Raw genomic sequence first — 14626 nt, forward strand, 5'->3', positions numbered from 1 at the left:
CTTTTGTTTATCATGAAAGATTTTTATTTTGTTGTCATACCTGAAGCTTAATTTTGCTGGATACAAAATTCTTGGTTGGCATCCATTGTCTTTCAGTGTTTGAAATAGGTTGTTCCAGGATCTTCTCGCTTTCAGTGTCTGTGATGTAAAATCCGTTGTTAACCTTATTGGTTTACCCCTGAATATAATCTGCCTCCTTTCTCCTGTAGCTTTTAATATTTTCTCTTTGTTCTGTATATTGGATATCTTCATAACAATGTGTCTTGGCGTTGGTCTACTGTGATTTTGTATGCTCGGTGTCCTGTATGCATCTACAATGCATCTACAATTTGTACATCCGTTTCCTTTTTTTTTTTTTATTGGTTGTTCAAAACATTACAAAGCTCATGACATATCATCTTTCATACATTTGACTCAATTGGGTTATGAACTCCCATTTTTACCCCAAATACAAATTGAAGAATCTCATCGGTTACACACTCACATTTTTACATAATGGCATATTAGTGACTGTTGTATTCTGCTATTTTTCCTATCCCCTACTATCCACCCTCCCCTCCCCTCCCATCTTCGCTCTCTACCTCATCTGCTGTTGTTCAATTCTCTCCCTTGTTCCCCCCACCTTTCCCCTCACAACCTCTTATATGTAATTTTGTGTAACATTGAGGGTCTCCTACCATTTCCATATGCTTTCCCTTCTCTCTCCCTTTCTCTCCCCCCACTCGTCTTTGTTTAATGTTAATCTTTTCCTCATGCTCTTCCTCCCTGTTCTGTTCTTAGTTGCTCTCTTTATATCAAAGAAGACATTTGGCATTTGTTTTTTAAGGATTGGCTCTGGGGACCAAACTGCAGATGGAGCCGATTCCTTTACCTCTTTGCTGAGCTGCTCCCACTTGACGTTTCCAGATTCTCCTTCACTTCTGTGACTTCATCTTTTCTCCTCTTCTGCCTGAACGAGACGCTCCCTAACACTCTGCCTCACGGCGCTGTCTGCAGGTCTCTGGCAGTGCTAATTTCCCCAAGAACTTTATTCACCCGTGTAATTTCTCTGGGCAGCACCCCCAAAATACATCCTCACTCTCTTCCGAGCTCCCTGTCACCTTTACTCTGGAGTCAGCCTCGTCTCTGGCTCTCCTGCTTTTCTGGCTCACAGCACTCATTCAGCGAACCAGGCTTAGGATTATTAGGAGTCAAGGATATTTGTTTATTTCTCCAATTTCACCACAGTGAACAGAGAATCAAAGATAGCAATGCTATTAAGAATTTATTGACCTATTAAAATACCTAACTTTGATGACAATTCCCAAAGAACTATAGGTTAGGCATCCCAAATCTCAAAACCCCAAATTCTTAATGCTCCAAAATTCAAAACTCTACAGTTTGGCTTTTGGATTAGGGATGATCAACCAGGAAAGTCTATGCAAATATTCTAAAATCCAACAGAGATCTGAACTCTGGAACACTGTGGGCCAAGCATTTTAGATAAGGAGCACTCTGTATGTATACACAGCTTAGGAACATGGTCCAGTCTCCAGTCCTACATCCCCAAGACTGAGGGCTCCTGTTGATAACTGGATGTGACTCCACGTCACACAGCTCTAGTCACCTTATTCTACCATCTTTGCCCAGTGTTTTGTGGCAGCCCTTCTCTGCCCTCAGGCATGGGCTAGGCATTGGGAACACAGAGGCAAATGACACAGACTTGGTCCCTGGTGACCAGAGCTCGCATCCTGGTCAAGGTTACCTTTAAAGATCACAACACAAGCACCTTTCTTAGTGGACGTGCTATGAAGAAAATAGACAAGGAGATGGGCATGTGATGCCCGGGGACCAGTGGCAGAACTCTGGCTGGGTGGTGTGGGAAAGGGTGACCTTGAGCTGGGATCAACATGGTGATGAGAAGCCAGGGCCCATTAGAGGAAGTAGCAGGTGCAGAGGCCGCAAAGGTGGCAGGAGATGGCGTCTGGGAGGTGCGCAGGTGGCTGCATGAGTGGGGCCTGTGAGTCACAGCAAGGACTCTGTTCTCAGTGTGGTGCAGAACTCCCCAAAATAAAGAGGCTCACTTTAGTTAAAGACAACTGTCAGAACAGAATAACGAAGGGTAGCATTATTATTCAATCAAGTTTATTTACATAGAAAAAAAAACTAAGGGAAAAATCAAATTTGTATGTATTTGTGTGTATGAAATTAATAATGCTTTTTAAAAAAAAGGAAGTGAAAATCAATTGGAGAAAAAATAATTTAGTCAGTATTTTCTATAAAAATGCTCTAAGTCATTATGAGAAAGGATTCCCCATTTTTACACACACACACACACACACACACAGAGCTCTGCAGTGGCATAAGACAGTATTTTATGAAGTTGTACAGAAATACTACCTGTCAAATACTATCTCTTCCATATACAACCAAAACTGTTAAGGTTATCTGAATAAGTAATCCCTGGTGTCTGTTACAGAAAGCTTTTAATAGAATGTGCCTTGACGATTTATTACTAACCCTTCCAATACAATATTGCTAGTTAATTTTGAGACTGTATAGAACTGTGTGAAACACTACTTGTAGAATCAATAAAGAGCTCAAGTAAATGTACCCGATGTTTTGGTTATCTTTTCTCCAAAGACTTTGTGTTAGAATGCGGGCTATAATATTAAACTCTATTATTGTTTATATGGTTTCCACAGTTGCATACATCTCAGCATCTTTTACAGGTATATGAGGAAAATGCTCATATTCATCTATTCAGGCACTTTCTGTCAGTGCCTGACAATCTCATAATATGGAAAATCACAAGAAATCACAAGATAGGATAAAGTGTTCCACTTGCTGTTTACAATTTACTAGATTTCACAACCCTCTTTTCCCCAACCTTAGGAGAAACATGACAGAAAAGTTGAATTTATCTGTAAAAAGCAAATGTAGTTGGGTGTGCTTGTGCATACTTGTAGTCCCAGCGACTCAGGAGGCTGAGGCAGGAGGATTTCAGTTCAAGGCCAGCCTCAGCACCTTAGTGAGACCCTAAGCAACTTAGCAAGACCCTGTCTCAAAATGAAAAATAAAAAAGGGCTGGGGAATGTGGCTCAGTGGTAAAGTGCTCCTCAGTTCAATCCTCAGTACCAAAAAATAATAATAAAAATTAAAAAAATAATAAAGTAAATGCAGTTAGATGGTCATCACTCTACCCTCATTCACAAACTCACTCTTCTGAGTCTCAAAAATCCAATTTGAGATCACCTTAAATAAGCCTTCCCCTTTTAGCAGCCCTTTGTTTTTTTTACAATTAATGTGATTCACTAGAAGTGGGAGAGAGCTGGTGTTTCTTACATGACATGGGAACTATACACAAAGGGTGTATTAGTCTGTTTCTATCATCATAGGGGAATACCTGAGGCTAGGTGCTTTATTAAAAAAAGAGGTTTATTGGCTAACAGTTCTGGGGATTCAAAGGCATGGCACAGGCATCAGCCTGGTGACATCAGCTTAACTCTGGTGAAGCCCTTGTGGCAGATGGCATCCCAATAGCCAGAGCAAAGGCGAGGGCAAGATCACATGGTGAGACAGGAAACCAGGGAGTGATGAGGGAGCACTACAGTATTCCCAAGGCACATCCCCAATGACCTAGGGACTCCCACTAGGCCCCACCTTTTAAAGGTCTCAATCTCTTCACGTCCCCAGACTGGAAGTCAAGCTTACAACCATGAACCTTTTGGGGACAAACCACATTCATATCCAAACCAGAGTGAGAAATGAAGCTTTGCTGGATAGAGCACTTGCCACTGTGGAGGGCGCTATGCCCTGTGACCCATGATGGTTCACTTCTGTCCCCTTTGGCCAAATTCTCTGCCTGGAACCATCCGTTCCTTGTTCAGGTTCTGCCGCCCTAATCTGGTGTAACCGGAGAAGGGCTTCTGGGCCTGGTCTGAGCTCTGCAGATCCCAGTGTGAAATCCCAGGCCTCCAGCTGACGCTGGATTCTTGCCCAGGAAAGGTGGTCAGGGTCCTGAACACAGTGGTGTGTGGTACGTTTGAGCAGGTGCCAACCGCTCGGCTGTGAAAAACATTCTCCAAGGAGAGGGTAGTGAAGGAGCATGGGCTGCAGAGGTGGACTGTTTGCATTCTGGTCCTTCTGTTCCCACTGCTGAGCTGGTGGCCTGGGCCACACGCTCCACCCTTTTGAACCAAAGCCCCCTAAACACATAAACACTCAGAACAACAGCACACATGCTCGTCAAGCCTTTTATTATTTTTCACAGGATAAAGCATCTGTTTTTTTCTTCTCCCACAGTTCTTCCTTCATTTTTATATTCCAAGTGAATTGACAATGAATTATCTGATATGTGGACACATGTGCACCCATGGGGATACTTCCTGACTTCATGATGAACGTCTCACCACTGTGGGACTCGTGGTCTCATAACTTGAAAGATAGTGGGGAATTTCACAGTACTCCTCTTACTTAGCATATATGCTTGGAGTGTTGTGAACCAGTTCTTCTACTTATCCAATTTTGGGGATGGGGATTTACCAAGCTGCACGTCCATTACTTTACATCATTGCCCATTACTTTACATCTCCCCCATTCAGCACATGGAACAGGACGGAGAACAAGACTACAGTCCATTGTGATCAGACTCTTCCCATTTTTCCTGGGGAGTCAAAGCCCCCTGTGTTTGTAGTCTAAGAGTCCCCAGGTCCCAGGTCTCAAACAAGTGGCTTACTAGTTATGTCCCAGGTTGAACTCACCTTCTGACCTTCTATCCACTTCTGTCGTAAAGAAAAATGAACACAAAACAAGAACGCAGCAAAACACTACAACAGCATTCTAGTTTTGAACATTTTTCAATTTTCTTGTGCTGCATAACAATGAGCTATGGTGTGTCACCAACGTGTGGTATAATTAACTTCTCGTCTTTTGTTCCTTATGAATTTACATATTCAATTATCTTTCTATTTAATTTCTCACAGTTTTGCTACATTGACTAAAACTTTTTAACAGGAAAGTTTTTTAATTTAATGGACTTTGCAGTTCATTTGTAACCAGTCAGTTTTTAAAGTCAGTTCAGGACTGTTAAATGCTATTGCAGAATACTATAAAAGTTCCCTGGCAGAACTTGGAGTACCTGGCTATGTGTCTACAAGGACAACTGCTGAGAAAGAATATGTGGGTGAAAGTACACAGTGGCCAGGAGTAGTGCAAAGATGCAGCAGAGCAGATTATGTGAAAAGGATGCTCATTTTAGGTACCCTGGCTCTTTGGTCAAGGGTACTTGCCTGGTGCACCGAATCGAAGTCAGTGTCAATGTGGTGTGGCTGGACACACTGTTTTGGCCCCACCAGAATTTCTGGTTTGTTTCTTCTGAGATCTTTGCATCAATTTTTCTGTTGAGGCAGATGCAATTAAGAGGTTCATTAATTGCGGGGCATTCCGGTCTCACGAAACACCCATCTGCAGACCCACTGCAGCACCGAGTGCGAATGTGGAGGAACACAAGGAGCTGTGGATGACCTCACATGCCTTGGTGCTCGTCTTTTGGATGAGTTTCGTAAATGGCAATGTATGTGCAAAGGTGACTTCTGGAGCCACCAGGGAGGCCAACTCAAGTCCTGATGTGTGCTGACTGTATTCTAGTTCTACTGTCAGCAATACCAGAAGTCTTAGAATTTAACAGTGAGAAGGGGTACTCGATTCATTGTTAAAATAACTCTCCATGGCTTGTAATATGAGACAAAACAGCTATTAGTTTTGCCAGGAAGGGAAGGAGATGACCTTTGCTTTGCCTAGCATTTTGGGGAGTCATGACCACAATTTAATATAATCAGATGCAGTTTGTTCAAGGAATTATCAAAGATCACATGTGAATACCAAGTTGGGACTGAGGTCAATAGGTAAACATTGATCAGGCACTGCCAGAAACAATCTAATTCAAAAGCAGAGCTGAGAAATACACCATTAGGAGAGCTTACACAAACAGCCAGAGACAGTCTAATGTCATAATTACTAAAAATTATTTCCAGGCTCCCTCTCTCCTTTTCAACAGAAGGCAGCTCTATTTTAATATAATTTAGGATGGGCTCCCGCTCTCTGGTTTATGCCAAAGGATGTAAATTCACAACCCTGCCTGGTCCACTTCTACATTCCCACAGGGGCTGACTTATGTGCTGCTGCTGATTCTGGTAAAAACAAAACAAAATCAAAATATTATAGAAGAGTAAGGTGGACAGACCACCAAGGGAGGCTCACTACTGCTTCATCAGCTCCATGAGATCGTCTTCTATTCCTTTCTCATTCAGCTCATCTAAACTGTAGTATCGGTGAACAATTTTCTCAGCGGTGACAACCACGACTCGGAGCCCATGGGTGTCTTTGCCCAGCTGGCATCCAATGGCAGATGATACCACCATGTCCAGGTTCTTGTAGGTGCCCCCGGCATTCCTGTGGTAGTGTCCTGAGAACACAGCTCTGACACCTGCAAGGAAGGAAACAGGACATTAGGGGGCCCAGGATTCCCATGTGGGTCATGGGTGGGGGGGCGCCAGTGTGTTATTCTGTGAACATTGTTACATTAAATGCATAACATTATTTTGTGTGTAATTAAGGAAATAGCCTATGTGACCTCCAGAATATTTTCAAGGATAATTCATACAAACAATGTATTATTAAGTTTATTGTAACTAGGACAAGAATGAACATGATGAGAGAAGAAAGATAAGGTGAGTGACTTTGGGAAGAGACAAAGGAGAGAAGAAAACCCAAGTTGATATCCCCATGACAGTGGCCATGCGTGCACAGCCACAGTGCTGACAGGCTGGGAGCTTAGTGGAGCGCATTGCCCAGCGCGTGTGAGGCCTGGTTTCAATGCCTGGCACTGCAAAGATAACGAAAACTTCAGAAAATGTTTATCATGTTCTATTCAAGAGAGCAGAACACACTCAATATTTGATGTCCCTCCTCCTCTCCAAACTTACAGCCATGATAGATGAAACCCAAGAAAACCAAAGGACATGAGTAGGCTCAGTAACACAGTAAATATCCGTACAAAAAGGCAAGTATGAGTGAGACAAAAATGTGGCTGGAATTAAGCTCTTGAAGGTCAGAGGCGGAAAGCACCTTCTTGAGAAGGGGAATGACACAGGCCTTTGCTTGACACGGGCTGGTGGGGGAGCTCTGCTTACAGGAGATGGAAGGACCGGCCACTCAGGGATGGGGCAGTGGCATGCTGGGCAGTGCTCAGAAGCTGTTTGAGTGGGGAGACCTGTTAGCCAGGTCTGAGAATTTCCAGTGTAAATACTCCAGTCAAGGTTGTCGGGTTGCCAACTCGATGTCACTGAACTGGGGTGGGGAGGGACGGATGCTCAGCATCGCACCATTACAGTGTCTCCACCACACAGCTGCAGAAGCTGTAAACCACCCTGGCAGTGGAGACAAGTCGTAGTAGCAAAAGAACTAGAGTGTATGATGAATTCTGAGTATTTATGACCTTTGCCTTTTAACCTACAAGTATCTCTCAATATCCATGGGGGCTTGGTTCAGGATCCCCCAGGGATACCAGTATCCAGGATGCTCGAGTCCCTCACATGGAGCCGCATGGTGTCTTTGTTTAATCAACGCACATCCTGCATAGTTTAAAGCATCTCCTGATAACATGTAACACCTAGTACAGTGTAAATGTTATGTAAATAGTCATACTGTATTGTTTGTAGGAGAATGACAAGAGACAAATCTGTATATGTTCTGTATAGATGTAATTTTCCAAAAACTATTTTTTGATCTGTGGTTGGTTAAGTACAGAGGGCTAACTGTAATTTAATGGAGAAGTTAAATAATTTACTCTTAAATTAAAAGCTGTTTAACAACCAGTTTGCAAAATCCCTTAAGCTCTAATAATCATGGGACTGGGGGTGTAGCTTGGTGGCGGAACACATGTTAGCATGGGTGATGCCCCAGGTTCAATCCCCCTCCCACATATAAAATTAACAATTGGTTCTAACAAGCTGGCAGGAAGTGACTGCAGCACACCATTTCGCCAGGGCTCCTCACCACCTGAGGAAGGACAGACACAGATTCACATCTAGGAACGGACCCATGTGTCCCTGATATTACTCCACTTCCATTATGAGGCCTGTTCTGGGAAGGGGTCAGGAGAATGTGACCAAAACCCCAGACACGGAGATGTTAGTCAAGAGAGAATGAGAGAAAAACAAACAAACAAAACCAAAAACAACAACAACAGCAACAAAAGAATATCTAGTCTTCAAATTAAACCTGCAATAAAACATTCTATCACCTGTGAAGCAATCTCTTGCTAAACAAGACAGTCCATAAACTCTTCCATCACGAACTTCAAATGAAATTAACTACATGAATCTGTCTGGAAAGTATTTAAAATCAATATGTTGATATCCAAGAATCCTTAATGAAGGACTAATATCCATAAAAAGAAAATGTTATGAAACAAAACAGGAAAAACTGAATGAAAACAATAGGCAATAAAATTTTTAAAATGGTGGACATAAGAGATATCCATTAAAAATTTAAATAAAAACAACCCTCAATAAATGGGATAAATTACAGATTGGACACTAGTCAAAGGGGAAAATTAGTGAACCAAAATGGAGAATGGGGAAAATGAGCTAGAAGACAACAGAGAGACCCAGACACAAGCAATATGAAGAAGCTGTTCAAAGAACGTGAGGAAAGGAATGAGGTACCAACAGATGATTAAGAGGAATTGGAAAAAGGGAAAGGAGGAAATAACAGTGAGAAGAATTTTAAAAAATAATACCGGAGAATTTTCCAGAAGGGAGGAACATGTGGGTCCTCAGATAAAAAGTACTAGGTAGGAGACATAAAAATTATTTCATATTGACATGTAATGTAGTAAAATTATGGTATATCAAAGAGAAAAAAGAAAAACCTTAAGAAGATATTATGGTGAAAATATTACATAGGAATGGCAGTTAGAGAGTAGATACCTCGGCAATGACAGAATCAAGGAATAATACCTTCAAATTGCTCAGGGCAAATAACTATGAACCTAAAATTTCATACCTAGCTTAACTATCATTTAAGTCTGAGGGCAAAATAAGGATATGTTTATAAATATAAAGACTAAGAGTTTAATACTCCCAAATCATCACTAAAAGAATTATTAAGAGATCTATTTCAGCAAAGGAAAGGATGAAGTATTAAAACACAAGGAGTTAATTCTAATAAAATATTTTGGCAAACTGAATTAACTACTGATTTTAAAAAAATCCCTATTTATTTACTATTAAAAGTGAAATTAAAAACTCAAACAACATGGTCAAGATTGAAAGTTCAAAGGAAAATTAAAGGTATAAAGGATCATCTTTGTTAGAAAATACTGAATAACTTGGTAGTATGTTAGAAAAAAATGTATAGTCATATTCTTAAAAAAATATTTGTGCATAAGCAACCAAATTAGCACACTAGGTAAATTGGCTAAATTGGTAAATTAGTAAATATGCTACATTTTTGTCAAAATTAAAAATTTTTGTAATTCAAAATACATTACCAAGGAAAGGGAGAAAGGAAGAAAAGACGATCAAGGAATAGGAGAAACTATTTGCAAATCATAAGGGTCTAATATCCAGAAAATATGAAAAAGTCTTGCAACTTTAATGCTACAAAGACAATCCAATTAACAAATGGGCAGAGGATGTGAACAGACATTTCTCTAAAAAAAAAATATACAAATGGCCAATAGGCACAAGAAAAGACACTCGAGATACTTAATAAGGAAATCACAACCACAATGAGATAACCACTTTATATCCATTAGGATGCCTATAATAAAACCGATAGAAAGCAAGTATTCACATGGCTTTGGAGAAATTTGAACCCTTGTAAAATGCTGGTGGGAACGTAAGATGGCACAGCAATTGTGGAAAACACTCTGGCAATTCCTCAAAATATGAAGTATACAGTTGCCACAATCCAGTGTTTCACTCCTAGGTATGGACCCAAGAGAAATGAGAAAATACATTTATGCAAAAATTTGTACATAAGTTTATAGCAGCAGTGTTCATAATACCTAAAAAGTGGAAGCAGACCACATGCCCACTAAATGACGATGGATAAACAAGTGATCTGCCTATACAATGGGAGAGTATTTAGCTATCAAAAGAGATGAAGTACTGATGTCTGCTACAATGCCTGATGCCTCCTGTTTCCAAGGAGAAACCTTGGAAACATCATGCTAAGTGAAAGAAGCCAGACATAAAAGGCCACAAAATACATGGTCCCATGTAAATGAAAGGTCCGGAATAGGCAAACGTACAGAGGCAGTAATTAGATCACTGCTGCCAGAAGTGGAGGCAGTGGGGAATGACTGCTAATGAGTATAGAGTTTCTTTATGAAATTGTAAAAATGGCCTGCAATTAGAGAGTGGTGATGGTTACATAACCTTGTGAATGTACTAAAACCACTGAATTTAAAGGATAAATTTTATAGCATATGGATTATAGCTCAATAAAAAATGCAGAAAAAATTTATGGGAGAGGAGGCTAAAATGATCCACGTGGTTATGGATTAGAGCTGGAAACATCAGTATAAATTCACGTTTGCCTGAAATCAATGCAGATGGCTGCACACAGAAACATTTATAGAAGTATATAAATGTCGCGACCCCTCGCCGGCAAGGGAAAACACGACACAGGATTCTTCTTTCAGCAGTTTATTCAGGCCTTGAGTCATGTATCATCTTCTAGCGCCCGCCCCCGACACACCCAAGCACAGCTTAATAAAGCCCCCCGCATCCCAATCCCAAGCCGCCACGTGGATCTCTCTCATAGGGTGATAAGGGATTGCGCGCCAACTCTCCATAAAAGGAGTTGTTTATCACAGGCCACAGTGGAAGCCGGCGCCATCTTCTAATGGCGGCCACGGTCTATAAGAATGGCTTACCACATATAAACTCAGGCCAGGATCCAGGATCCACTTCCTTGCTGTCTACTGAGACTGTGGGAAGTAAGGACACAGGGCAATGAGCATACTTAGTACACAGATCCTGGCTACTATAACCATTCCCCAATAAAAAGAACTCTGGACCCCTGACAGGACCAGGGCAGGAAACATGTGAGATGAGCCAGGCATCTTGCACTGCCATTAGCAAGGAAGTGCTCAAGACTCACACCCCACAATGCTGGGGTGTGTCAAAGGGACACAGCAATCCGTGAAGGAGCCTCAAGTCTAGGCTTAACAATTTGAGCAACAAAATACATTAGTATTAAATTACAACCCAAAGTATTAAAAAATTCCACAAGTCCATGCTGACATGAATGACTGAATAAATAAGTGGGAGAAAGAAGAACAAATTTCCCATATGGAAAGGCAAATGTTTTATGTAGATACTCCTCACTCTGGGAGGAAAGCCTAGCTCCTCACCCCTTTGGAGTGGGCTATGTGCTGACTTCCTTTCACAAAGTACAAAGAGGGGGTTAAAAAAAAGTACCCATGGTGGAGAAGCTAGACGACACCCGCAGCACAGCTCACGGGGGTTCTGTGCACTCCAGCAAGGCTGTGATGAAGTGGCACTCCACCTCTGGGTCCTCTTCCTGTAAGCCCACCACTCCACTCAAGTCACCAGAAACAGAAAATTCCAGAAGATAGACATCCTGTGAAACATCTGACCAAACCAAACCAACAGGGTCCTCCTCCAAACCATCAGAGTCACCATCAAATACAAGGAAGTCTGAGAAACCATGCCAGCAGAAGCCTAAGGAGACATGATGACCAAATGTAATTTATCCAGGCTTTTAAAAATTAAAATTGAAAAATAGAACAACTTCAGAGTTACATGAAAGTTACAGAGATAACACAGAAAATCCCAATCTCTCTCCCACCCTGTCTCCCCATTTATGAATATCTTGTGCTAGGGTGGTGCATGCTTTCCAGTGAACGAATCAACATGGAAGACATTAACTCAAGTCCATAAACGGATGTCCTTAGTTTTTTTCTCATGTTCTTTTTCTAATTCAGGATTGGAAGAATTTTCACAAGTTCCACTCTGTGGAACAAGAAAGCAGATAAGAGATTGAGAACGCTGGTTTAAAAAAAAAAAAAAAAAGACAAAGAGACCAGGGAGAAAGGAAGGAGAAAAAAGGAGAGTGAGAGGAGAAAGAGAAAAGGGCGTGAGGCAAGTATGCTGAGCGGCTTGCAGCCCTTGCTCTGCGGTAGGAATCGGGAGACCTGAAACAGAGTTGTTGGGGCTGCAGCCATGTTTGCCATTTAGCAAGGCCGGGAACCTCTCCTGCAGGCAGGTGTAGATGTGTGGCGCTGAGGTGCAACCCTGCAGGTGCAGAGGAAGGTAACTCAGTTTCCCTACTTGAAACAGCCAGGGTGGAGAGAAGGGCTGTCTACACTTACTAGACCGCAACCCACTCCAGGGGGCAAGGTGGCAACACCGCTTCACATTTTACAATCTCCCCTTCACCCAGCAAAGTCACCTCAGTGGCAATTTATTCTTCAGACATTCCTCGAGAAGAGCCCCGAGGTGTGTGTCAGGTCCGTGGGCATAAACAAGACAACATCCACTGTCTGTGCAGCTCACTTAGGGGATACCGCTGAATGCTCACAGTCCCCTCTTACTCGAGGGGGTGAATCCCAAGACCCCCAGTGGGTACCTGAAACTGAGCTGTATACACAATAGGTTTTTTCCCACATGCCCAGCAGCGCTGCCATGTAGTGCCAGAGCCACCATTTGTCCTTCCATGTTTTATGTCCTGGTGCCCCCTTTGCATCCTTGCACAAGGGTTACCTGAACATAAGCACTACAGTAGCATAACAGTTGAGCTTACAGCCAAGAAATCCACTAAATGACTAATGTCTGGGTGGCATATGTAGTGTGGATACTGGAAAAAGGGACAATTCACATCCAGATTGGGACAGAGCAGAACAGTGCCAGACAAGATTTCATCATGCTACTCAGGACGGCAGGAAATTAAAACTTATAAATTGTTTATTCCTAGAATTTTCCATTTCATAATTCAGACTGCAGTTTACCACAGTAACTAAAAACTGTGGAAAGCAAAACTTCAGATAAGGAAAGAGATAGATTTACATGCACTGGCATTGCAAGGCACCAATGATATTATGTATGAATAGCAAGCTGCAAAAAAAAAAAAGTGTTCCTATGTTTGCAAAATAAAGACAATGTCTATGGAAGAGGGTGCAGGCATGCATCTGTGCCTCCAGTGGGACAGGCGAGCCCAGCAAGGGGTACCACTCTCTGCCTTTATTACTGTAATGCTTACTGTGATCACAAGTTGATCAATGAGCAGGAGCAAAACATCGAGGAGACATGAACAAGATGGGGCAGCCCGAGGAACCAAGGAAAGGGGTCATGCAGGCACATCACACTAGGGCCAGAGCTGGGTGGTTCAAAAGCGCAGCTGGAACTGCTGGGCTGGGTGTCTGCTGAGTCCCTGCCACAGAAGGAGAACAGCTCCTGATTGCACAGGGTGTGTGTGTGTGTGTGTGTGTGTGTGTGTGTAAATGACTGCTTCCTTGGTAGTCTTTCTGGGGTGTCAAAGCCTCAGGCCTGTGTTGTCTGAGGCCCCAGTGGGAGTGAGATGACACTTGCCCTGGGGAGCTGTGGCTGGATGGAAAACACTTAGCATTAGTAATTTTTTTGTATGCTAAATTATGCTTATGAAATTTGTCTCTTTATGCCTAACTCATAGTTGTAAACTGCACTATTTTGGAAAGAATGCCTGGCAATTTTGAAATAAGTGCACATTAGCAGGAATTAATGTCAAAAACTCATTTTAATTTCATGTTCACTGGCACTGATAGAGATGGAGCATTAGAGGTAACTGGTCGGGTGGCCAAAAATGGTCAGGGCAGAGCTCCCTGGATCTTGGACTGCTGCACTCCTCTGCAAGAACATGCCCTGCCCTCTTCCTTTTAGGCTCACAACTTATTGTTAAGTCCTAAGACACAGACAATATGACCAGATGAGGATCCTCAGAGTAGCAAGCATGCCTGAGGAGGGCTGGGTCAAGTTGCTAGTACGTACCACAGGTATTCAGATCCTTCTGCCTCTTCACAGAAGAGATTTCTCCTTTCTACAATAAGGAACTAACATTTTGGGTCCTGAATGAGAAATCAAGCAATGAACATGTGACAGGTTTACAAAGGAATGGTCAGGCTGAAGGCTGAAATTGGTCTCAAAAGTTGGAAGATTGATACACCCATTCTCCTGGACTCTGGTGCTACTTTCAAGGTTCTGGCATGTTCCTGGCTGGTCTAGTATAAACACAATTTTGCATGGGGGAGTGAAGGAGCTGCTTCTTGGGTTGGAACCAGTATCTGGTGATAGGAGTTTCTGGGTCTATCTCTAACCTTCTAGAAAGCCCAGGAGTTTTTAACCTGAACATGTTCTTGTCTGGCCTCCATTACTCCTTATGGTCAGGTACCAAGGCAGAGCAGACCACGAGTGGGCCTGGATGGAGCAGAGCAGCAGCCATATCCCGTGTCATGCAGGACATGAAATCCTTTCCAGCCTTCATCCCACTGCATCCTTCCAATGGACCTTGGTCTCAGGGCTCGTATCTGTACTATTTAGGTGAGAAAACTGAGGCCCACAGAAGCTCAGAAACCAAC

General features: G+C 42.4%; 1 protein-coding gene across 1 annotated transcript in view; it reads right to left on the reverse strand.

Annotated features, from left to right (window-relative positions):
* Positions 1-4219: 4219 nt before the first annotated feature.
* Positions 4220-14626, reverse strand: part of Cpped1 (calcineurin like phosphoesterase domain containing 1) — a 98735-nt gene continuing 88328 nt past the window's right edge. Inside the window, exon 4 of the mRNA XM_015491070.2 lies at positions 4220-6466. Within this exon, the coding sequence (XP_015346556.1) occupies positions 6240-6466 (227 nt within the window). The 3' untranslated portion in view covers positions 4220-6239. The remainder of the gene's footprint in view (positions 6467-14626) is intronic.

The sequence above is a fragment of the Marmota marmota genome, unplaced genomic scaffold, assembly GCF_001458135.2.
Source record: "Marmota marmota marmota unplaced genomic scaffold, marMar, whole genome shotgun sequence".
In the NCBI taxonomy this organism is placed as follows: domain Eukaryota; kingdom Metazoa; phylum Chordata; class Mammalia; order Rodentia; family Sciuridae; genus Marmota; species Marmota marmota.